The sequence below is a fragment of the Microcaecilia unicolor genome, chromosome 5, assembly GCF_901765095.1.
Source record: "Microcaecilia unicolor chromosome 5, aMicUni1.1, whole genome shotgun sequence".
Lineage (NCBI taxonomy): Eukaryota > Metazoa > Chordata > Amphibia > Gymnophiona > Siphonopidae > Microcaecilia > Microcaecilia unicolor.
In genome coordinates this window covers 215,243,627-215,270,222 of record NC_044035.1, presented here as the reverse complement: position 1 = coordinate 215,270,222, position 26,596 = coordinate 215,243,627, and the positions used below count along the sequence as shown (strand labels likewise).

Below are 26,596 nucleotides of genomic sequence, written 5' to 3'. Positions count from 1 at the left end.
ATCAAAACAGGACTGCACAGGTGTGAGATCAATATTAGGGAAGTTATAGTAAAATAAAACTAGTAGAATATCATCCGTGTAAACATGAACTGAAACACCACAGGACTGAATCAGAGATGCTAGTGGACCAAGGTAAATATTGAACAAAAGAGGGGAGAGTATAGACCAGGGTTGTCCAACCTCCGTCCTTGAGGGCCGCAATCCAGTTGGGTTTTCAGGGTTTTCCCAATGAATATGAATGGGATCTATTTGCATGCACTGCCTCCATTGTATACAAATAGATCTCATGCATATTCATTGGGGAAATCCTGAAAACCAGACCTGGCAAGGGCCAAAGTTGGACACCCCTGGTATAGAGCCTTGGGGAACCCCGCAAGAGAGAGATAGATGAAGAAGAAGCAGAGCCATTAAAAAAGAACAATTACACAAAAAAAGAATCGAGCATGGTACTGGAAGATTGGAGGGTGGTCAATTTAATGCCGATTTTTTAAAAAGGTTCCAGAGGAAATCTGGGAAGCTATAAACCGGTGAGTCTGATGTCAGTGCCAGTCAAAATGGTAGAGACTATTATAAAGAACAAAATTACAGAGAATATTCAAAAGCATGGATTAATGAGACAAAGTCAACATGGATTTAGTGAAGGGAAATCATGCCTCACCAATCTACTATGCTTCTTTGAAGGGGTGAACAAACGTGGATAAAGGTGAGCCGGTTGATGCGCAAGCTCATTTTCAAAGCACTTAGCCTCCCAAAGTTCCATAGAAACCTATGGAACTTAGCCTCCCAAAGTGCTTTGAAAATATGTCTCATTGTGTATCTGGATTTTCAGAAGGCGTTTGACAAAGTACTTCATGAAAGACTCCAGAGAAAATTGGTGAGTCATGGGATAGGAGGTAGTGTTCTATTGTGGATTAAAAACTGGTTAAAAGATAGAAAACAGAGAGTAGGGTTAAATGGTCAGTATTCTCAATGGAGAAGGGTAGTTAGTGGGGTTCCCCAGGGCTCTGTGCTGGGACCGCTGCTTTTTAACATTTATAAATTACCTAGAGATGGGAGTAACTAGTGAGGTAATTAAATTGGCTGATGACAGAAAGTTATTCAAAGTCGTTAAATCGTGGGAGGATTGTGAAAAATTACGAGAAGACCTTATGAGACTGGGAGACTGGGCGTCCAAATGGCATGGCAGATGATGTTTAATGTGAGCAAATGCAAAGTGATGCATGTGGGAAAGAGGAACCCGAATTATAGCTACTGCACATGCTGTTTCTTCAAACGCACTCTAAATTTCACCCAAATCACAGTACTTTTACCTACGGAATGCTGGACCCCCACAAGTTGTTCCTCCGAACATGCCTTACGTAAGTACATAAGTATTGCCATACTGGGACAGACCAAAGGTCCATCAAGCCCAGCATCCTTTTTCGAACAGTGGCTAATCCAGGTCAGAAATACCTGGCAAGATCCCAAAAAAGTACAAAACATTTTTTGCTGCTTATCCCAAAAATAAGCAGTGGATTTTCCCCAAGTCCATTTAATAATGGTCTATGGATTTTTCCTTTAGGAAGCCGTCCAAACCTTTTTTACACCCTGCTAAGCTAACCACCTTTACCACATTCTCTGGCAATGAATTCCAGAGTTTTAATTACTTGTTGAGTGAAGAAAAAAATTCTCTGATTCGTTTTTAATTTTACTACTTTGTAGCTTCATTGAATGCCCCCTAGTCCTAGTTTTTTGGAAACAGTAAACAGATGCTTCACGTCTACCCTTTCCACTCCACTCATTATTTTATAGACCTCTATCATATCTCCCCTCAGCCGTCTTTTCTCCAGGCTGAAGAGCCCTAGCCGCTTTAGCCTTTCCTCATAGGGAAGTCGTCCCATCCCCAGTGGCGTGCCTAGGGGCGCTGACACCTGGGGCAGATCGCCGATGCGCCCCCCCCGGCGAAAGGACACCCCCCCACCCCGGTGAAAGAACCCCCTCACCCCCGGGTGCACGCCGCTGAGGGGGTGCCACGCGCCGGTCAGCGTTCGTTTCCATGCTCCCTCTGCCCCGGAACAGCACGCGGCAGCCCCCCCAGCGGCGACGTGCACCCGGGGCGGACCGCCCCCACCGCCCCTCACTTGGTACGCCACTGCCCATCCCCTTTATCATTTTTGTCGCCCTTCTCTGCACCTTTTCTAATTCCACTATATCTTTTTTGAGATGCGGTGACAAGAATTGAACACAATTTTTCAGGTGCGGTCGCACCATCGAGTGATACAAAGGCATAATAACGTCCTCTTTTTTTTTTTTCCATTCCTTTCCTAATAATACCTAACATACTGTTTGCTTTCTTAGCCGCCACTGCACACTGTGCGGAAGGTTTCAATGTATCATCAACAATGACACCTAGATCCCTTTCTTGTTCGGTGACTCCTAACATGGAACCTTGTATTACGTAACTATAATTCGAGTTCCTCTTTCCCACATGCATCACTTTGCACTTGCTCACATTAAACGTCATCTGCCATTTAGACGCCCAGTCTCCCAGTCTCGTAAGGTCCTCTTGTAATTCTTCTCAATCCTTTTGCAATTTAAATCGCTGTGTCAGCAAATTTAATTACCTCACCAGTTACTCCCATCTCTAGGTCATTTATAAATATGTTAAAAAGCAGCGGTCCCAGCACAGAGCCCCGGGGAACCCCACTAACTACCCTTCTCCATTGAGAATACTGACCATTTAACCCTACTCTCTGTTTTCTCTTTTAACCAGTTTTTAATCCACAAAAGGACACTACCTCCTATCCCATGACTCTCCAATTTCCTCTGGAGTTTTTCATGAGGTACTTTATCAAACGCCTTCTGAAAATCCAGATACACAATATCATCCAGCTCACCTTTATTCACATGTTTGTTCACCCCTTCAAAGAAATGTAATAGATTGGTGCGGCACGATTTCCCTTCACTAAATCCGTGTTGGTTTTGTCTCATTAATCCATGCTTTTGAATATGCTCAGTAATTTTCTTCTTTATAATAGTCTCTACCATTTTGTCCGGCACTGATATCAGGCTCACTGGTCTATAATTTCTCAGATCTCCTTTGGAACCTTTTTAAAAAATCGGCGTTACAGAGAAGATCCGGGAAATTAGACCAGTGAGTCTGACGTCGGTGCTGGGCAAAATGGTAGAGACTATTATAAAGAACAAAATTACCTTTTTAAAAAATCGGCATTGCAGAGGATATCCGGGAAATTATTGACCTGTGAGCCTGACGTCAATGCCAGGCAAAATGGTAAAAAATTATAAAGAACAAAATTACAGAGCCGTAAGATTTGTTGGGTTTTGGTTTGTATAGCTGAAAAATAGTGCTTGATTAGTTTATCATAGGATGATACTGTTTCAACATATCATATTTTTTTTTTTTTTTTTAGGAGGAAGATGTAATGGAGAATGAATCATCAGAAGAGGACTTATTCCATTTTAATGTAGGAGGCTGGTTATTTTCGGTTCCTAAATTAAAGCTTGCCCAATTTCAAGAATCTCTTTTATGGAAAGAAGCTTCTACCTTGACTTTGTCTGAAGACATCCGACTGTTCATTGACCGTGATGGTTTCACTTTTAGACATGTGCATTATTACCTTCATACATCAAAACTGTCTTTTTCCAGTTGCTCTGAATTAAACTTATTGTATGAACAAGCATTAATTTTGCAGTTGACACCTTTACTACAGGTAGGAATTGAAATATCTTTGTTAGCTTGTGCTTATGTTTAAAGATGATTTATTGCTAAGGTATAACAGTATGGAGGTAATTCTATAACTGTGTGCCTGCATTTAGATGTCTACTTTCATTTATAGAATACTAGCTTAAACAGGTATATATATGCAAGTATGCGCTTAGGTGAAAGCACTTGCACCATCCATAGAACTGGCATTCTCCGAGGACAAGCAGGCTGCTTGTTCTCACGACTGGGTTGACGTCCACGGCAGCCCCCACCAACCGAAACAAAAACTTTGCGGGCGGTCCCGCACGCAGGGTACGCCCACCGCGCATGCGCGACCGTTCCCGCTCAGTCTTTTCTTTTCCGCGCTGGAGAGAGCCGCATTCGTCTCTCTCTCTGTCAGCCCCGGAAACCGGATCGCGCTTTCGCCGCGAATTTTCTCTTTTTTTCTCCTTTTTTCGTTGTTCTCCGTTTTTTCTATTTAGTTTCTAAAAAAAAAAACCGCTGAACTATGTTTTTCCCTCGTCTCTTAGCGGGTGCGTAGCATTGCGGCCTAGTGGCCGCGCGGTCGATTTATTTTCGAGGTGTGAATTTTACCGCCACCATCGACGACTTTGACTTCGCCGACGCGATTTTTCCGTCGATGTCCTCGAAGGTCCCGAGTGGATTTAAAAAGTGTGGTCGGTGCGGCCGGCATATCTCGCAGACTGACACTCACGCTTGGTGCCTCCAGTGCCTCGGGCCGGAGCACGATACCAAGACGTGTACCTTGTGTCTCGGTCTCCGGAAACGGACACAGGTAGCGAGGCAAGTTCTTTGGGACCGTCTTTTTGGAACTTGCGCCGGCCCCTCGATTTCGACGGCATCGGTATCGACGGCCGGTTCTTCGGTACCGGTATCGATGTCCACGAAATCGGCACCGACGGCATGGACCCCAGGAGCAAAGGTCCCGTCGGCCCACCGGCTCTCCGGAGATGGCAGGGGTGAGAGGCCGCGCGGGCAATTGGCCCCGGTCACTCCCTCTACCCAGGGCCCTCGGGACCGAACCCTGTCGGACCCGATCCCTCGAGGCCGAGGGGGATCTACTTCCTCCTCATCGGTACCACCGAGCGCCGATGACGGGCACCGCAAGAAGGCGAAGAAGCACCGTCATCGGTCGCCCATGACGCATCCGGCTCCCGGCGCCAGGGATGAGTCGACGCCGAGGAAGCGGCAGCGTCGAGAGGAGAGGTCCCCCTCTGTAGTAGAGGTACCGCCGCAGCAGGGTGCAGTCTCCTGGACCCGAACACCTTCCGACACCTCTACCGGCCCCCTCGCCTTTCCCGACAGCGGGCCTGGACAAGTGCCTCCGAGCCATCCTTCTGGGCATCCTGGAAGGGCTGATGCGCCAGACTGTGCCGGTGCCGGGGGTGCTTGCGCCCTCGGCACCATTGATGGAGGCGCCGGCGTGCTCTAGCCTGGTGCCGAGGCCTTCGACGCCGACGCCACTTGCGGTGGAGTCCCCGTCGACGTCGATGGAGGGAGCTTCATCCCCGCCGGCGCGGGAGTCCACCGCTCGACGACGCCACCGAGGTCTCAGTGCCTCGACGTCGAGCCGGGCCCGGTTGAGGACTGAGCTGCAGGAGCTCATGTCCGACACCGAGGAAGAGGCCTCGTGGGGGGGGGGGGGGAGGAGGAGGACCCCAGATATTTCTCCTCAGAGGAGTCTGTGGGCCTTCCCTCCGACCCCACTCCTTCACCAGAGAGAAAGCTCTTGCTACCTGAGAGTCTCTCCTTTGCCTCCTTCGTTAGGGACATGTCTATTTGCATTCCCTTTCCTGTGGTCTCTGTGGATGAGCCGAGGGCTGAGATGCTCGAGGTCCTCGACTATCCATCACCACCTAGAGAGTCCTCCACGGTGCCGTTGCATAATGTCCTCAAGGAGACACTGCTTCGGAACTGGTTGAGACCATTATCTAATCCCACCATCCCCAAGAAAGCAGAGTCCCAATACAGAATCCACTTGGACCCAGAGTTAATGCGGCCCCAACTGCCTCATGACTCGGCGGTCGTGGACTCTGCTCTCAAGAGAGCACGGAGTTCGAGGGATACCGCTTCGGCGCCCCCGGGGCGGGAGTCTCGCACTCTGGACTCGTTTGGGAGGAAGGCCTACCAATCTTCCATGCTCGTGACCCGCATCCAGTCTTACCAGCTCTACACGAGCATCCACATGCAGAATAATGTGAAGCAACTGGCGGACCTGGTCGACAAGCTCCCTCCGGAGCAGTCCAGGCCTTTTCAGGAGGTGGTCAGGCAGCTGAAGGCGTGCAGAAAGTTCCTGTCCAGGGGTATAAATGACACCTGTGACGTGGCATCTCGTGCTGCGGCCCAAGGTATAGTGATGCGCAGGCTCTCATGGCTGCGTGCCTCTGACCTGGACAACCGCACCCAGCAGAGACTGGCCGACGTCCCTTGCCGGGGGGATAATATTTTTGGCGAGAAGGTCGAGCAGTTGGTGGACCAACTACATCAGCGGGAAACCGCCCTCAACAAGCTCTCCCACCGGGCGCCTTCAGCATCCACCTCAGCAGGTGGATGTTTTTCCCGGGCCAGGCAGGCTACGCCCTACGCCTACAACAAGCGTAGGTACACCCAGCCGGCCCGAAGGCCTCACCAGGCACAGGGACAGTCCAAGCGCGCTTGTTCCCGTCAACAGCGTGCGCCTAAGCAGCCCCCTGCGCCTCCACAGCAAAAGCCGGGGACGGGCTTTTGACTGGATCCATGGGAACATAGCCGCCATCAAAGTGTCCATGCCGGACGATCTGCCAGTCGGAGGGAGGTTAAAACTTTTTCACCAAAGGTGGCCTCTTATAACCTCCGACCAGTGGGTTCTCCAAATAGTGCGGTGCGGATACGCCCTGAATTTGGCCTCCCCTCCACCAAATTGTCCTCCGGGAGCTCAATCCTTCAGCTCCCAGCACAAGCGAGTACTTGCAGAGGAACTCTCCGCCCTTCTCAGCACCAATGCGGTCGAGCCCGTGCCACCCGGGCAGGAAGGGCAGGGATTCTATTCCAGGTACTTCCTTGTGGAAAAGAAAACAGGGGGGATGCATCCCATCCTAGACCGGAGAGGCCTGAACAAATTCCTGGTCAAAGAAAAGTTCAGGATGCTTTCCTTGGGCACCCTTCTGCCAATGATTCAGAAAAACGATTGGCTATGTTCCCTGGATTTAAAGGATGCATACACTCACAACCCGATACTGCCAGCTCACAGACAGTATCTCAGATTCCGTCTGGGCACACGGCACTTTCAGTATTGTGTGCTGCCCTTTGGGCTCGCCTCTGCCCCACGGGTGTTCACCAAGTGCCTCGTGGTGGTTGTGGCGTATCTACGCAAGCTGGGAGTGCACGTGTTCCCATATCTCGACAATTGGCTGGTCAAGAACACCTCGGAGGCAGGAGCTCTCCGGTCCATGCAGTGCACTATTTACCTCCTGGAGCTGCTGGGGTTTGTGATAAATTACCCAAAGTCCCCTCTCCAGCCAGTCCAATCTCTGGAATTCATAGGAGCTCTGCTGAATTCTCAGACCGCTCAGACCTTCCTTCCCGAAGCGAGGGCCAACAACCTCCTGTCCCTGGCTTCCCAGACCAGAGCGTCTCAGCAGATCACAGCTCGGCAGATGTTGAGACTCCTAGGTCATATGGCCTCCACACTTCATGTGACTCCCATGGCTCGTCTTCACATGAGATCTGCTCAATGGACTCTAGCTTCCCAGTGGTGCCAAGCCACCAGGAATCTAGAGGATGTCATCCGTCTCTCCACCAGTTGCCGCACTTCACTGCTCTGGTGGACCATTCGGACCAATTTGACCCTGGGACGCCCATTCCAAATTCCACAGCCCACGAAAGTGCTGACGACGGATGCGTCTCTCCTGGGGTGGGGAGCTCATGTCGATGGGTTTCACACCCAAGGACTGTGGTCCCTCCAGGAAAAGGATCTGCAGATCAACCTCCTGGAGCTCCGAGCGGTCTGGAACGCACTGAAGGCTTTCAGAGATCGGCTGTCCTGTCAAATTATCCAAATTCGGACAGACAATCAGGTTGCAATGTATTACATCAATAAGCAGGGGGGCACCGGATCTCGCCCCCTGTGTCAGGAAGCCGTCGGGATGTGGCGTTGGGCTTGCCAGTTCGGCATGCTTCTCCAAGCCACATACCTGGCAGGCGTAAACAACAGTCTGGCCGACAGACTGAGCAGAGTCATGCAACCGCACGAGTGGTCGCTCCATTCCAGAGTGGTACGCAAGATCTTCCGAGAGTGGGGCACCCCCTCGGTGGACCTTTTCGCCTCTCAGACCAACCACAAGCTGCCTCTGTTCTGTTCCAGACTACAGGCACATGGCAGATTAGTGTCGGATGCCTTTCTCCTCCATTGGGGGACCGGCCTCCTGTATGCTTATCCTCCCATACCTTTGGTGGGGAAGACCTTACTGAAGCTCAAGCAAGACCACGGCACCATGATTCTGATAGCGCCTTTTTGGCCCCATCAGATCTGGTTCCCTCTTCTTCTGGAGTTGTCCTCCGAAGAACCTTGGAGATTGGAGTGTTTTCCGACTCTCATCTCGCAGAACGACGGAGCGCTGCTGCACCCCAACCTTCAGTCTCTGTCTCTCACAGCCTGGATGTTGAGGGCGTAGACTTCGCTTTGTTTGGTCTGTCTGAGGGTGTCTCCCGTGTCTTGCTTGACTCTAGGAAGGATTCCACTAAAAATAGTTACTTTTTCAAGTGGAGGAGGTTTGTCGTTTGGTGTGAGAGCAAGGCCCTAGAACCTCGTTCTTGCCCTGCACAGAACCTGCTTGAATACCTTCTGCACTTATCAGAGTCTGGTCTCAAGACCAACTCAGTAAGGAATCACCTTAGTGCGATTAGTGCTTACCATTATCGTGTAGAGGGTAAAGCCATCTCTGGAGAGCCTTTAGTCGTTCGATTCATGAGAGGCTTGCTTTTGTCAAAGCCCCCTGTCAAGCCTCCTGCAGTGTCATGGGATCTCAACGTCGTCCTCACCCAGCTGATGAAACCTCCTTTCAAGCCACTGAATTCCTGCCATCTGAAGTACTTGACCTGGAAGGTCATTTTCTTGGTGGCAGTTACTTCAGCTCGTAGGGTCAGTGAGCTCCAAGCCCTAGTAGCTCATGCTCCGTATACTAAATTTCATCATAACAGAGTAGTCCTCCGCACTCACCCTAAGTTCCTGCCAAAGGTGGTGTCGGAGTTCCATCTTAACCAGTCAATTGTCTTGCCAACATTCTTTCCCAGACCGCATACCCACCCTGCTGAACGTCAGTTGCACACATTGGACTGCAAAAGAGCATTGGCCTTCTACTTGGAGCGGACACAGCCCCACAGACAGTCCGCCCAATTGTTTGTTTCTTTCGATCCCAATAGGAAAGGGGTCGCTGTCGGGAAACGCACCATCTCCAATTGGCTAGCAGATTGCATTTCCTTCACTTACGCCCAGGCTGGGCTGACTCTTGAGGGTCATGTCACGGCTCATAGTGTCAGAGCCATGGCAGCGTCGGTGGCTCACTTGAAGTCAGCCACTATTGAAGAGATTTGCAAGGCTGCAACGTGGTCATCTGTCCACACATTCACATCACATTACTGCCTCCAGCAGGATACCCGACGTGAAAGTCGGTTCGCGCAGTCGGTGCTGCAGAATCTGTTTGGGGTGTAAATCCAACTCCACCCTCCATGACCCAAATTTATTCTGGTCAGGCTGCACTCTCAGTTAGTTGTTCTTCGTAGGTCAATTTCTGTTATGCCCTCGCCGTTGCGAGGTTCAATTGACCTGGGTTCTTGTTTTGAGTGAGCCTGAGAGCTAGGGATACTCCAGTCGTGAGAACAAGCAGCCTGCTTGTCCTCAGAGAAAGCGAATGATACATACCTGTAGCAGGTGTTCTCCGAGGACAGCAGGCTGATTGTTCTCACCTACCCTCCCTCCTCCCCTTTGGAGTTGTGTTTTTCTCCTCATTCCTTTGCTTGTCATTCAACTGAGCGGGAACGGTCGCGCACGGGCATGAAGACGGTCGCGCATGCGCGGTGGGTGTACCCTGCGTGCGGGACCGCCCGCGAAGTTTTTGTTCCGGTTGGTGGGGGCTGCCGTGGACGTCAACCCAGTCGTGAGAACAATCAGCCTGCTGTCCTCGGAGAACACCTGCTACAGGTATGTATCAATCGCTTTCTCCAAGGACAAGCAGGCTCAATATTCTTACGTATGGATAGTTGTCCGCAATGGCCCAAAAGGAAAAAGAACTCTCTAGAACGCGGTGTTTGCGCGGGCCGAAATTCACTGTGCATGTGTGAACGGCTTCCCACCCGCGACACGAGCGTGCCCGCGATCCTGGACAGTCAGGTTGTCCCCGCTGTGCAGTTTTCGGCTCAAGAGGCGGTTCTTTGTGGCGTTTTATCGCTTATTTTTTTCCTCTTTATTTTTTTCCTTTTTCGTTGTTGAACTTGTAGTTTAAAAAAAATCCGGTTTTTCTTACTTTCTTAGTTTTTCCTCATTCTTTAAAGTTTCCTTTATTTTTCATCGCGGCTGACCTTTAGGCTACTCGGCCAGGTCTTTTCCCTCTTTTGTGCCCTCCTTTTTTGGCACCATCGAGCCTTTTAATTTTGTGGCCGCTATTTTCCCGCCCATGTCATCGAAGACTCCCAGCGGCTTCAAGCGTTGTACTCGCTGCAACCAGACCATCTTCAGCACTGACCCCTACGTGTGGTGTCTTCAGTGTCTTGGGCCCGACCATCTTCCAGCTGCCTGTAAACTGTGCAAATTGATGAAGAAGCGGACCCAAGTGGCTCGAGAGGCTCAGCGTCAGAAACGTTTTTCTGAGTGGTCTGGTCCTTCGGCGTCGATTTCGACATCGGTACCAAGGGCGTCGACGTTGAGGGAAGCAGCGACACTGAGAGCGCAGGTAATGGCTGCCGAGAGACTGCATCAAGCTGGGAGCAGTGAGGCATTGAGTGAGTCTCCACCCATCTCGAGGCCTACTGCTATGCAGGCCCCCCCAGGACCGACCTTCGTCGGACCCGGCCATGAGAAGGCATGAAGATTCCACGTCCTTCTCTTCGGTACCAAGGAGTCTCGATGACAGGTGTCAAGCGAAGGCTAAGAAGCACCGTCATCGATCTTCCATGCACGGTACCCGGAACTCTGGGGAGCCGAGGGAATCGGCACCCGAGAAGCGTCAGCGCCGGAAGGACCGCTCACCCTCCATAAAGAGGTGCCGATGTGTCGGTCGTCTGGCAGCCTGGTACTGGCTCTCAAGCCCCCTCACCCTAAGTTCTTGCCGAAGGTGGTGTCGGGAGTTCCATCTGAACCAATCAATTGTCTTGCCAACATTTTTCCCCATCCATATACCCACCCTGGTGAGGACAAGTTGCACACCTTGGACTGTAAGAGAGCATTGGCCTTTTACGTGGAGCGGACAAAGCTCTATCAACAATGTTAGAGCCATGGCTGCGTCAGTGGCTCACTTAAAGTCAGCCTCCATTGAGGAGATTTGCAAGGCTGCAATGTGGTCATCAGTCCATACATTCACATCTCACTACTGCCTTCAGCGTGATACCCGACGCCAGCGTGATACCCGACGCGACAGTCTGTTTGGGCAGTTGGTACTGCAGAATCTGTTCGGGGTTTAGAATCCAACTCCACCCTCCTAGGCCCATTTTTCTTCTGTTCCAGGCTACACTCTCACTTTCTTGTGTTTCTTTTCAGGTCAATCTATGTTATGTCCTCACTGTTGCGAGGCCCAATTGACCAAGTTTGTTATTTTGAGTGAGCCTGGGGGCTAAGGATACCCCATACGTAAGAATATTGAGCCTGCTTGTCCTCTGAGAAAATGAAGATGCATACCTGTAGCAGGTATTCTCCGAGGACAGCATGTTCAATATTCTTACAACCCTCCCCGTAGGAGTTGTTTCAGTTCGCTCCTTTGCTTTTTACTAACTAATTAGGGCACGCTCGTGTCATGGGCGGGAAGCCGTTTGCACATGCGCAGTGTGTTCGGTCCGCGTGCCACCGCATTCTAGAGAGTTCTTTTTCCTTTTGAAAATTCTGGACTTCTGGGCCGTCGCGGATGACTACCATACATAAGAATATTCAGCCTGCTGTTGTCGGAGAATACCTTCTACAGGTATGTATCTTCATTTAATGTGACAGAGATCCATGCATAACATACAGTTTTCTATAAGTGAGGTGCATAAGTATGACTCCTGTCCAGATTCACCTATGTTTATACCTACCTATAAAATATGTATATAAGTTATATATAATATACAAACAAACTTACAGAATAGTTCTTAGGTCGGTTTTATGTGTGTATGTGCCATTCTGATGATTTACATGTATAATTAGCACACATCTTGTAAGCATATCCTTTATAGAATTACTTCCAACATGTTATAATAGGCATATACCATTGTAAAAGTTTAGACTATGTGGAAAAATATTTGGTTATTGTGTGGTATACTTCTTCAATGCACCAAAGGTTATTCAATAGGTATGATTGTTTGGATTTAGCTCAACACCTTTTCATTATTAGCTGAAAGGAATTGTTGAGGAAATGCTGGAGTCTGAAGGTTTTGATACCTTACAAAGAACCAATAAATAAGTACATGAGTAATGCCACACTGGGAAAAGACCAAGGGTCCATCGAGCCCAGCATCCTGTCAACGACAGCGGCCAATCCAGGCCAAGGGCACCTGGCGAGCTTCCCAAACGTACAAAGTGTATAGGTTCCTTCTTTAAATGTAAAATTGTGCAGTTTATTGCTGTGCCTTTTATTATGGAAATGACATTCATATAGCTATGGAAAAATATTTATTATTTAAGAAAATAAGGTGTCTTATTTGATTAATTAAAGAGGTGCTACTCCATCATCAGAATAAGTTGATGACATCTTCTGAATGGCATTGACATAAAAAGCTCTCTCTGGGCATGCTTGTTTCTTCCCATACAGCTGCTGGCTGTCCAAATCATCTCACTACTCTCCACACTCATTACTTCTACTGCTTCACTATTAGCCTCTCAGCTATCAGAATAATCCTGAGAAAATTCATTCTCCGAAGACAGGCAGGCTTACATTCTCACAAGTGGGTAGACGATCCCACGTCGCCCGTTTCGGCAGAATACCAAAGAAAAAAGATTGAGAGCTTTGTGGAGCACAAGCAGCACTCCAAAGCGCATGCGCGAGTGCCTTCCCACACACAGCGCAACTGTGCCTCTCAGATTTGTTTTCTCCATATGAGAAGCATTGGTTTCTCCGAGGACAAGCAGGCTGCTTCTTATCACACTTGGGTCGCCGTCCACGTCGGCCCAGGATTGGAAGTTTTGCTAACAAAAATCTTCCAGAGTCTTCTGGCGCGCAAGCGGCTCTCACCTTGCATGCGCACACCGGTTTCCCACCCATCATGTGAGTAAGGCCCTCAGTATTTTTTTTCTCCGCGTCTGAGGTGACACGTTTTTTTTTTTCTCTCTGTGTTCCTTTCGGCCCAGGAAAGAGTCTGTGTGTGATTGCTTCCTTTTTCTTCTTTTTTGTTCATCTTTCTACAAAATTTAAAAAAAATAAAAATAGAGTAGTTTCCTTTATTTTCTTAGTTTTAGTCACTAGGTTTAAGTTTCTTTTCGCCGCGGCCGTATTTTGTTTCCCTTTTTGTGCCTTTTTAATTGGCACAATCGCGTCCTTTAATTTCGCAGACGCCGTTTTTCCATCCATGTCATCGAAGACACCCAGTGGCTTTAAGCATTGTACTTGGTGCAACCGGTCCATCTCGGGTACCGACCCCCCACGCGTGATGTCTCCAGTGCCTTGGGCCCGATCATCTACCAGCTGCTTGTAAGCTGTGTTGTTTGATGAAAAAAACAGACCCAAGTGTCTCGGGAGGCTCATCGAGAAAAACTTTTTGTGGATCGGTCCAGTCCTTCGGCATCGGTACCGAGGTCGTCGAGGGAAGCATCGACTTTGAGAGCACAAGTAATGTCTGCTGAACGACCACATCGTGCTGGGAGCAGTGAGGCATAGAGTGGGTCACCACCTGTCTCGAGGACTACTACTATGCAGACCCCCCCCCCCCCCCCCCCCCCCCCCCAGGACTGCCCTTCATCGGACCTGGCCCCGAGGAGGCTTAAGGATTCCACATCCTCCTCTTTGGTACCAAGGAGTCTTGATGACTGGCGTCGAGCGAAGGCTAAGAAGCACCGTCATCAGTCTCCTTCCATGCGCGGTACCGAGAGCTCCTGGGAGCCAAGGGATTCGCCACCTAAGCGTCGGCACCGAGAGGACCGCTCACCCTCTATACAGGAGGTGCCGTTGCGTCGGTCTTCTGGCAGCCTGGTACCGGCTCTCAAGCCCTTGGCCCCGCAGCCTTTTCCGATGGCGGCTCTCGATGAGCATCAGGGCCCTTCTTCCAGAGCTTCTGAAGGGATTGCTGTGGCAGTCTACTTCAGTGCCAGGGGTGCTTGTGCCTTTTGCACCGTCTGTTGAAGTGGCATCTGGTCCTTCGCCTGTGCTGAGGTCCCCAACCTTGGTGCCACTTACGGCATCAGCATCCACCCGGGTCAATTCTCCTTCGACGTCAACGGAGGAAGCTTCCCCGCAGTCCAGGCAGGGGTCGACTTCTCGACATCGCCCTCGGGTTCGTCATTCCTCGACGTCTTAGACAGCTTTTGTCCAATACCGAGGATGAGCGTTCTTGTGAAGAAGAGGAAGATCCCAGATATGTTTCTAAAGAAGAGTCCTATGGGGTCCCCTCTGATCCTACTCCGCCCATTGAGAGAAGGATGTCTCCACCTGAGAGTCTTTCTTTTTCCTCCTTTGTCCGGGAAATGTCTAAGGATATTACCTTCCCTATGGAGGTTGTGGATGAGCCCAGGGCTGAGATGCTCAAGGTCTTGGATTATCCTTCTCCACCTACAGAGGTTGCAACGACTCCCTTGCATAACACACTCAGGGAAGTTCTTATGCGAAACTGGTCGTTCCCTCTCTCTAATCCAGTTGCCCCCCCCCCCCAAAAAGCTGAGTCCCAGTACAGAGTCCAAGGAGAGCCGATAGTGGTGAAGTCTCATCTACCTCACGATTCCATGGTGGTGGATTCTGCTCTCAAGAGAGCCAAGAGTACTAGGGACTATGCTTTGGCGCCCTCAGGCAGAGAGTCTAGGACCTCGCAGCCAAGATTCAGACATACCAACTCTATACGAGCATCCACTTGCGGAACTCGGTGAGGCAACTTTCTAGTTTTGTCGAAACGCTTCCTCCGGAGCTGGCCGAACCTTTTCACCAGGTGGTCAGGCAGCAGAAGGCATGTCGAAAATTCCTGGCCAGGGGTACTTGCAACACTTTTGATGTGACATCCAGAATAGCTGCTCAAGGTGTAGTGATGCGCAGACTCTCATGGCTGCATGTTTCTGACCTGGATCATAAGATCCAGCAGCGAATGGCAGATGTTCCTTGCCAGGGGGATCAACTTTTTGGTGAAAAAGTAAAGGATGTGGTCGATCAGATCAAAAAGCACAATGATGCTATGGATTCTCTCTCCTGCCGGGCGTCTTCTGCTACCACCTCCTCATCTAGGAGGTTTTTTGGAGGGAGAGCAGTGCTCCCTATTCCTATAATAGGCGTAGGTACATTCCTGCTTCTCGGCAGCCTACCCAGGCTTAGTCCGAGCGCGCTCGTGCTCGTCAACAACGTGCGTCTAAGGTCCCTGCGGCTCCCCAGCAAAAGCAAGGGACGGGCTTTTGACTGGCTCCAGTGCAGCATAGCCACAGTGCAAGTGTCCATTCCGGACGACTTACCGGTTGGGGGGAGGTTAATATTTTTTCCACCAAAGGTGACCTCTTCTAACCTCTGACCGGGTGGGTTCTTCAAATAGTCCGGTTAGGATACAATCTTAATCTGGAATCCAAGCCTCCAAATTGTCCACCGGGGGCTCAGTCCTTCATTTCCCAGCACAAGCAGGTACTTGCAGAGGAACTCTCTGCCCTTCTAAAGGCCAGTGCGGTCGAACCCATTCCACCAGGGGAAGAAGGGCTGGGATTCTATTCCAGGTACTTCCTTGTGCAAAAGAAAACAGGGGGGATCGTCCCATCCTGGACTTAAGGGCCCTGAACAAATTCCTAGTCCGAGAAAAGTTGAGGATGGTTTCCCTGGGCACCCTACTTCCCATGATTCAGGAAAACAATTGGCTATGCTCTCTGGACTTGAAGGATGCCTATACCCACATCTTGATACTCCCAGCTCACAGGAAGTATCTTTGATTTCGGTTGGGAAATCGGCACTTCAGTACTGTGTACTGCCCTTTGGCCTCGCGTCTGCGCCCAGGGTTTTCACAAAGTGCCTGGCTGTTGTCGCAGCATCACTACGCAGACTGGGAGTGCATGTGTTCCCTTATCTTGACGATTGGCTGGTGAAGAGCACCTTGGAGGCAGGCGCTCTACAGTCCATGCGGATGACTATTCGAATACTAGAGCTACTGGGGTTCGCGATCAATTATCCCAAGTCCCATCTCGTCCTGGTTCAAAAATTGGAGTTCATTGGAGTTCTGTTGGACACATGGACATCTCAAGCTTATCTTCCCCAGGCAAGGGCAGACAATCTCCTGGCCCTTGTGTCTATGTCTCGAGTGTCTCAACAGATCACAGCTCGGCAGACATGGCCTCCACAGTTCATGTCACTCCCGTGGCATGCCTACATATGAGATCAGCTCAATGGACCCTAGCTTCCCAGTGGTGCCAGGCCACAGGGGATCTAGAGGATGTGATCCATCTCTCCACCGACTTTTGCAGTTCCCTTCAGTGCTGGACCATTCAATCCAATTTGACCTTGGGACGTCCTTTCTAAGTTCCTCAACCACAAAAAGTGTTGACGACGGATGCATCCCTCCTAGGGTGGGGAGCTCATGTAGATGGGCTTCTCACTCAAGGAGCTTGGTCTTTTCAGTAAAAGGGTCTTCAGATCAACCTCCTGGAATTACGAGCGATCTGGAACGCTCTCAAGGCTTTCAGAGATCGGCTGTCCGCCCAAATCATTCTAATTCAGACAGTCAGGTTGCTATGTATTATGATCACTGTTATCAAGCAACCCCAGCACCATAACGTCCTGCACCAGATCATTTTTCCTCCTCTTGTTGGCTCCCGTACCAGCTGTTTCATAATATGTCCTTGATTTCGCTTAGGAATTTTACCTCCCTATTATGCCCTGATATTTACCCAGTCAATATCAGAGTAATTGAAATCGCCCATTATTATTGTGTTGCCCAATTTGTTAGCCTCCCTAATTTCTGATAACATTTCTACATTTGTCTGTTCATCCTAGCCAGGTGGACGGTAGTACACTCCTATCACAATCCTTTTCCACTTTACACAAGGAATTTCAATCCATAAGGATTTCAAGCAGGGGCGTAGCCAGACTTCGGTGGGAGGGGGGTCCAGAGCCTGAGGTGAGGGGGCACATTTTAGCCCGCCCCCCCGCCATTGCTGAACCCCCTCCCCTGCCACCAACTTTGACCACCCCCCCTCCCGTCGCCAACCCGCTGTCGCCTACCTTTGCTGGTGGGGGACCCCAACCCCCGCCAGCCGAGCCGAGGTCCTCTTCTTCCCAATCCCGCGCAAGGCTTCGTTCTAGTCTTACGTCCTGCACGTTGTACATGCAGGACGTCAGACTAGAACAAAGTCTTGCACGGGATTGGGAAGAAGAGAACCCCGACTCGACTGGCGGGGGTTGGGGCCCCCGCCAGCAAAGGTTGGCGACAGCGGGTTGGTGGCGGGAGGGGGGGCAGGGGCCCCCTGGCCCCATACTGGCTATGCCACAGATTCCAAGATGTTTTTTGTCCTGCATAATTTTCAATCTGTTTGATTCAAGGCCCTCCTTAACGTACAATGCTACTCCTCCACCAATTTGATCCACCCTATCACTACGATATAAATTGTACCCGACGTGGTGAACTGGATTAGGAACTGGTTGACTGTTGACAGACAGATGCCAGAGGGTGGTGGTGAATGGAATTCGCTCGGAGGAGGGAAAGGTGAGTAGTGGAGTGCCTCAGGTATCGGTGCTGGGGCCGATTCTGTTCAATATATTTGTGAGTGACATTGCCGAAGGGTTAGAAGGTAAAGTTTGCCTATTTGCGGATGATACAAAGATCTGTAACAGAGTGGACACCCGGGAGGGAGTGGAAAACATGAAAAAGGATCTGAGGAAGCTAGAAGAATGGTCTAAGGTTTGGCAATTAAAATTCAATGCGAAGAAATGCAAAGTGATGCACTTAGGGAATAGAAATCCACGGGAGATATATGTGTTAGGCGGTGAGAGTCTGATAGGTACGGACGGGGAGAGGGATCTTGGGGTGATAGTATCTGAGGATTTGAAGGCGATGAAACAGTGTGACAAGGCGGTGGCCGTAGCTAGAAGGTTGTTAGGCTGTCTAGAGAGAGGTGTGACCAGCAGAAGAAAGGGGGTGTTGATGCCCCTGTATAAGTCGTTGGTGAGGCCCCACCAGGAGTATTGTGTTCAGTTTCAGAGGCCGTATCTGGCTAAGGATGTAAAAAGAATTGAAGCAGTGCAAAGGAAAGCTACGAGAATGGTATGGGATTTGCGTAACAAGACGTATGAGGAGAGACTTGCGGACCTAAATATGTATACTCTGGAGGAAAGGAGAAACAGGGGTGATATGATACAGACGTTCAAATATTTGAAAGGTATTAATCCGCAAACGAACCTTTTCCGGAGATGCGAAGGCGGTAGAACGAGAGGACATGAAATGAGATTGAAGGGGGGCAGACTCAAGAAAAATGTCAGGAAGTATTTTTTCACGGAGAGAGTAGTGGATGCTTGGAATGCCCTCCCGCGGGATGTGGTGGAAATGAAAACGGTAACGGAATTCAAACATGCGTGGGATAAACATAAAGGAATCTTGTTCAGAAGGAATGGATCCTAAGGAGCTTAGCCGAGATTGGGTGGCAGAGCCGGTGGTGGGAGGCAGAGCTGGTGGTTGGGAGGCGGGGATAGTGCTGAGCAGACTTATACGGTCTGTGCCAGAGCCGGTGGCTGGGAGGCAGGGATAGTGCTGGGCAGACTTATACGGTCTGTGCCAGAGCCGGTGGTGGGAGGCGGGGCTGGTGGTTGGGAGGCGGGGATAGTGCTGGGCAGACTTGTACGGTCTGTGCCCTGAAGAGGACAGGTACAAATCAAAGTAGGGTATACACAAAAAGTAGCACATACAGTGGTGGAAATAAGTATTTGATCCCTTGCTGATTTTGTAAGTTTGCCCACTGACAAAGACATGAGCAGCCCATAATTGAAGGGTAGGTTATTGGTAACAGTGAGAGATAGCACATCACAAATTAAATCCGGAAAATCACATTGTGGAAAGTATATGAATTTATTTGCATTCTGCAGAGGGAAATAAGTATTTAATCCCTCTGGCAAACAAGACCTAATACTTGGTGGCAAAACCCTTGTTGGCAAGCACAGCGGTCAGACGTCTTCTGTAGTTGATGATGAGGTTTGCACACATGTCAGGAGGAATTTTGGTCCACTCCTCTTTGCAGATCATCTCTAAATCATTAAGAGTTCTGGGCTGTCGCTTGGCAACTCGCAGCTTCAGCTCCCTCCATAAGTTTTCAATGGGATTAAGGTCTGGTGACTGGCTAGGCCACTCCATGACCCTAATGTGCTTCTTCCTGAGCCACTCCTTTGTTGCCTTGGCTGTATGTTTTGGGTCATTGTCGTGCTGGAAGACCCAGCCACGACCCATTTTTAAGGCCCTGGCGGAGGGAAGGAGGTTGTCACTCAGAATTGTACGGTACATGGCCCCATCCATTCTCCCATTGATGCGGTGAAGTAGTCCTGTGCCCTTAGCAGAGAAACACCCCCAAAACATAACATTTCCACCTCCATGCTTGACAGTGGGGACGGTGTTCTTTGGGTCATAGGCAGCATTTCTCTTCCTCCAAACACGGCGAGTTGAGTTCATGCCAAAGAGCTCAATTTTTGTCTCATCTGACCACAGCACCTTCTCCCAATCACTCTCGGCATCATCCAGGTGTTCACTGGCAAACTTCAGACGGGCCGTCACATGTGCCTTCCGGAGCAGGGGGACCTTGCGGGCACTGCAGGATTGCAATCCGTTATGTCGTAATGTGTTACCAATGGTTTTCGTGGTGACAGTGGTCCCAGCTGCCTTGAGATCATTGACAAGTTCCCCCCTTGTAGTTGTAGGCTGATTTCTAACCTTCCTCATGATCAAGGATACCCCACGAGGTGAGATTTTGCGTGGAGCCCCAGATCTTTGTCGATTGACAGTCATTTTGTACTTCTTCCATTTTCTTACTATGGCACCAACAGTTGTCTCCTTCTCGCCCAGCGTCTTACTGATGGTTTTGTAGCCCATTCCAGCCTTGTGCAGGTGTATGATCTTGTCCCTGACATCCTTAGACAGCTCCTTGCTCTTGGCCATTTTGTAGAGGTTAGAGTCTGACTGATTCACTGAGTCTGTGGACAGGTGTCTTTCATACAGGTGACCATTGCCGACAGCTGTCTGTCATGCAGGTAACGAGTTGATTTGGAGCATCTACCTGGTCTGTAGGGGCCAGATCTCTTACTGGTTGGTGGGGGATCAAATACTTATTTCCCTCTGCAGAATGCAAATAAATTCATATACTTTCCACAATGTGATTTTCCGGATTTAATTTGTGATGTGCTATCTCTCACTGTTACCAATAACCTACCCTTCAATTATGGGCTGCTCATGTCTTTGTCAGTGGGCAAACTTACAAAATCAGCAAGGGATCAAATACTTATTTCCACCACTGTATGAGTTTATCTTTGTTGGGCAGACTGGATGGACCGTACAGGTCTTTTTCTGCTGTCATTTACTATGTTACTATGTATGTTACCCTGCTGTAACATTAAAGTCTGTTATAAAAAGTAGACCAATACACATATATAAAAACAAAGAAATAATTTATTCAAACCAAGATAAAAGCAGTACCCGACGTGGCCACGTTTCGCCCTCAGGCTGCGTCAGGGGTAAAACTACAAATAAAAACATAAAAATAGTGATAACATCATCTCAAGTTATGTACATATATATATATATAAAAAGTCATAACAGCAAATGATAAAATAAAGTACAATAAATACATTACACATTCAAAAGTAAAATGGAGGAGGAGATAAGACAAGCCACTTTCCAAACATATAAAAGTGTATAAAACGTTGGATGGATTTAATCAAATCTAATAATGTATCAATACATACCTAAAAATCAGGGGTGATCAACATACCCCTTCAAAAAAAGCCTAAAACAAAATTAAAAAGATATACATTAATCCCATCTTGATCGGCCCATGTATCACAAACTCTACATCTCACCAGTCAGCTCAATTAAAATTCTCATCATATCAACAATTGACTATATTTCATGGTGTAAAGCATTCAATTACTCACTGTTATAAATCTTCTACAAATAGACCACCTTGAATCCTAAAACTTTATCAGCCTTTACTATATAACATCATCAAAAGACATGGCTGCATAAATGAAACTAACTTTCAAAAGCCATAACTCATTCTATAGTAAATATACTTATACATCTGCTTTACTTAATGCTGCCATCTCCCATAACATCACATGGATTAAAGCTGACTACTTGTCAGCAGACACTGCTCTGGATCAAAATGCAACAGCAATACTATCTGTGCTGTGGCTTCCCCTTTTTTTTTTTTTTTTTTTAAAGAGAAAACACTCTATTTCTCCCTCAATCACCAAACAAGCTCATTCTTACTAGATATACTTGTACATCTACTTTACTCCATTTTACTTTTGAATGTGTAATGTATTTATTGTACTTTATTTTATCATTTGCTGTTATGACTTTTTATATATATATATATATATATATATATATATATATATATATATATATATATATATATATATATATATATATATATATATATGTACATAACTTGAGATGATGTTATCACTATTTTTATGTTTTTATTTGTAGTTTTACCCCTGACGCAGCCTGAGGGCGAAACGTGCCCACGTCGGGTACTGCTTTTATCTTGGTTTGAATAAATTATTTCTTTGTTTTTATATATGTGTATCGGTCTACTTTTTATAACAGACTTTTATGTAGCAAGTAGACTGTTGCCTTTTGTGTTTTTCTTTTTATCTGCTGTAACATTATCCCACTGGTTATCCTCCTCCTACCAGGTCTCATAGATGACTATTATATCTAATTTTTCATTTAGTGCAACATATTCTAACTCTCCCATCTTATTTCTTGAGCTTCTGGCATTCGCATATAGACGATGATATCTTTGAAAGACACCTTGTTTTGAACCATGCGCTTTTAAACAACTGTTGGCCTTCCCCCAGATTCTAGTTTAAAAGCTGCTCCAACTTCTTTCTAAATGCTGATGCCAGCAGCGTGGTCCCACCCTGGTTAAGGTTGAGCCTATCATTCCGGAATAGGTTCCTCCTTCCCCAGAATGTCGCCCATTTCCTTATAAATCGCCTCATCCACGCATTGAGACTTTGGAGCTCTGCCTGTAGAGGGGTGAGCCCTTCAAAAAATTCTGCCCTAAAAGTTCTGGATTTGAGCTTTCTACCTAAGAACCTAAATTTGTTTCCAGAACCTCTCTCCCACATTTTCTTATGTCTTTGGTACTCACATGTACCAAGACATCTGGCTGCTCCCCAGCACTTTTTAATATCCTTTCTAGGTGATGTGTGAGGTCCACCACCTTTGCACCAAGCAGGCAAGTGACCAAGCGATCCTCATGTCCATCAGCCACCCAGCTATCTACATGCCTAATAATCAAATCACCAACTACCACAGTTGTCCTAACCCTTCCCTCCTGGGCAGAAGCTTCTAGAGACACATCCTTGGTGCAAGTGGATATTGCATCCCCTGGTGGGCTGGTCCTGGCTACAGGATTACTTCCAGCTGTACCAGGGTGATGCACTCCTTTTAGAAGACCTCGAGGGCAGCACAGGGGCTGCCAGACTGGAGGTGGGACTTCTCTACAACGTCCCTGTAGGCCTCCTCTATGTACCTCTCTGTCTCCCTCAGCTCCTCCAAGTCTGCTACTCTAGCCTCAACAGAAAGGACTCATTCTCTTAGAGCTAGGAGCTCTTTGCATTGAGCTCACACATATCACATCTCACCAACTGGGAGATAATCATACATATGGCACTCAATGCAAAAGACTGGATAGCACCCCTCTCACTGCTGTCTGCATCTTAGTATTATAGAGTTATTTAATTAAAACTTCTTAAAGTACTAGGGAATTTAAAGAGCCTTAAGATTATATAGTGGAATGTGTTATTTATGTAGTGTTTGCTTCTCATAAACTAATTAAATCTAATGAAAACTCTCCTCTTGTTGTCCTAATTAGAATAATTGACTATAAATGAAGAGTTGAGGTAGGGGTGGGTGGGAGTTGGGGATGGTGGGTGGGAATGAGGACTGAACTAGGCCCTGCAGTGTCTTCTAGAGTCTTATTTGTTAATGCTGTGGCAGAAAATTCAAGTTTTAAAACTATGGGGGAAAGGGTATGGAGACTACCTAATAAAGTTTTCTTCTTTTTTTAAATTTTATTCTGTTTATCAATATCCTAAAATTCCTTTTTTTTTTAACCCAATCTTTAAGTTACCCAGCACAGAGAAAATTAATGTCACTTACCCAGAGAAATGTCCTCTTCTCTTAGAACTTCTCAGAAAGAAAGTTAAGTGGGACCTTTCCTCTCTATATAGTTTGGATTCTATGGCGACTGCTTCAAACAAACCTTTTGAAGCTAACTCAGTAATCACATTGCCGTTAGTAACCTCTGCAAATATTCCACTTCCTCACGCCTTAATTAACACCTAATTCAGATCAGTAGCAGTGCTACTTGTCCAGTAGGCAAAGAACAGAAAATAACTTTCTTTTAGGACAGTTTGTGCCTTGAGCTCTCATAAACCTCCTTTTGAACCACTTCATTCCTGTTCTCTGAATTTCCTCATATATAAGGTAGTGTCCTTAATAGCTCTTCTGCCAGAAGAGTAAGTGAACAAGCCCTGGTGGTGGACCCTCCTTGTACCAGGTTCTACCACGACAGGGTTGATCTCCAAACCCATCTAAAAGTTTTCTCTAAAGGTGGTATTAGAGTTCCACCTCAATCAGTCCATTGTACTTCCTGTTTTCTTTCCCAAGCCACACTCGCATCCTGGAGAAGCAGCACTGCATACCTTAGACTGTAAGCATTGGCTAGCCTATTATCTGGCGCACACAAAACCTCCAAGCTTTTTGTATCCTTTGATCCTAACAGCTTAGGGATTCCCAAATGTATTATCTCTACTTGGCTGGCTGACTGTATTTCCTACACATATGCTTAGGTTGGGCTGTCTCTTCATGGCCGGGTCACTGTTCACAATGTAAGAGCCATGGCAGGTTCAGTAACCCATTTCTCCTCTGTCTCCATTGAGGAAATTTGAAGGTGGCAATGTGGTGTTCTAGCCACACCTTCACTGCTCACTACTGTGTGGAGCAGCATTCATGATGGGATAGCCAGTTTGGACAAGCAATCCTGCAGAATATTTTTCTACTTAAAAGTCAACACCATCCTCTGGCCCTTTAATTCACCACACTCACTTTCTACTTAGTTGCAAATATTCATTTATATTGTAAGTCTGGTAGCTAGTGATTCCCACATGTTAGAATATTATGCCTTCTTGTCATCAGAGAAAGCCAAGTTACTTATCTGTAGCAGGTGTTATCCAAGGACAGCAGGCATATATTCCCATAACGGCGGGTGGGAAGACGCCCACTCATGCGGTCTGGGGAGGGATGGCACTGCCTCAAATTTCTAAAGTAACAGTGTACTATGCCAGTATCCACACCGGGCTCCATAGAGGACTTCACCCATATCTGAGAATATATGCTTGCTGTCCTCGGAGACACCTGCTACTGGTAAGTAACTTAGCATTCTACCAGGGCATAAAGGATTTCATCTCATCCTATACTTAAGGGCCTTGAACAAATATCTAACAAAGGAAAAGTTCAGGATGTTACGCTGAGCACCTTAATCCCCATGATACAAGAACATAATTGGCTATGCTCTGTATGTTTAAAGAATATTTACACCCATATCCAAATACATATCTGCCACAGGAAATATCTCACATTTTGAGTAGGGAGACACCATTATATGTACCACATCCTGCCTCTTGACCTCTTGTCAGTTCCCAGGGTTTTTACAGAATGTCTTGCAATAGTTGCTGCATCACTGCACAGCCTGGGAGTGCATGTGTTTCCCAGTCTGGATGATTGGATGGTAAAGAGCACATCAAGGGAAGGTGCTCTAGAATCAATGTGCAGAACTATTTGGGTGTTAGAGCTGCTAGGGTTCATGGTAAACTGCCCAAAGTTCCATCTCACCCTGGTACATTGCAGGCTGCTTGTTCTCACTGATGGGTGCGCCCACGGCAGCCCTGAGGTCCAGAAACCTTCCTAGCAACAAAAGCTTGCTAGAGCCTTCGGTTGTGCACGGGTGTCTTGTTTGCAGATTCTCGTGAGCCCTTTGGTCCTGCAGGAGGGCGTAGGTGTATGGAACCGCAGTCCTCCAAAGGACAGCCGACCAACCCCCAGACTTCACCCGCGGCGACCGCCATTCACCGGGAGTTGAGCTCCCAGCTGCAGGCGGCCAACGGGACTTCTGGAACCGCGGGGGTTGACTGACTGACCGAACAGAGAGAGGACAGGAGCCAGCCGCGGACTGACTGGCAGCAGGCACAGACTGTCAGGAACTTAATCAGAGGCCGAGGCTGGCAGCTAGCAGGGATAGTCAGGAAGAAGCAGAGGTCGAGGCGGGAAGCAAACAGGGATAGTCAGGAACAAGCAGAAGTCAAGGCTGGCAGCAAGCAGGGATAGTCAGGAATAAGCAGAGGTCAAGGCCGGTCAGGTCTAGTAGTAGAAATGTCTGGAGACAACACATGAGAGCTAAGTCCTCTGAAACGAGATGCCGAAGCAATGAGGCTGAGCAACGCTGCTCCTTAAGTACCTCTCCCCATCAGGGAGCCGAGCATCAGCTGGGGAGTGCGGGAGCCACAGGAGACGTCATCCGAGGAGCCTCCAGGATAGGCGCCTTGTTAGACCGGAGGTGGAGCCCTGCTAAACCGAACCAATCAGGAACCCCCAAAGCGTAACTTCGCTTCCCGGGCTCCGCGTCCGGAAGAGAAGCCGGCCATTGAACGCCAGCACCATCTTCGCTTCCGTTGATGCAGCCCCAATGACCGGCGATCGGAAGCAGTTTGGCCATGATGGCCAGCGTTCGGGCGAGGGAACAAGATAGGCCGGCCAGTGGTGCGAGGGAAGGCGGCCAACTCTGAAGTGCGTCCTTCGCGGGAGCTGAGTCACCCCGATGTGGGACGCAACCATCTTCCCGCCCATCGCGGGGGGACATCAGTTTCTTTTTGTCCACGGTTGAGAGAGACGGTGTTTTGGTCCCTCTCAGCACGTCCTTAGAAAGCCTGCGGGATTTTTTCGTGCGCTTTTGCGTATTTTTCTCTTTTTCGTTCTTCTCTGTAGGCTCCTTTGAGCTGTTGTTTTAAAAAAAAAAGTTTTTCCTTAGACTTTTAGTGTTGGCCGGCTTTAGTTTCGTTCCGCTGTCGTTGCGGCCTTCTTTGGCTGCCCGTTTGGATTTTCTCCCCTTTTGTGCCTTCTTTTTGGCACCATCGCCGACTTTGACTGCACCGCCGCTGTTTTTCTGTCCATGACGTCGAGGATTCCCAGCAGCTTCAAGAAGTGCGGTCGGTGCAGCCGGGCAATCTCGGGTTCTGATCCACACACGTGGTGTATTCAATGCCTTGGGCCTGA

General features: G+C 48.4%; 1 protein-coding gene across 1 annotated transcript in view; it reads left to right on the top strand.

The window, feature by feature from the left end:
- KCTD19 (potassium channel tetramerization domain containing 19) overlaps positions 1 to 26,596 on the top strand; it is a 580,310-nt gene that overhangs the window by 95,114 nt on the left and 458,600 nt on the right. The window contains exon 2 of the mRNA XM_030205019.1: positions 3,411 to 3,710. Coding sequence (XP_030060879.1) covers positions 3,411 to 3,710 — 300 coding nt within the window. The remainder of the gene's footprint in view (positions 1 to 3,410; positions 3,711 to 26,596) is intronic.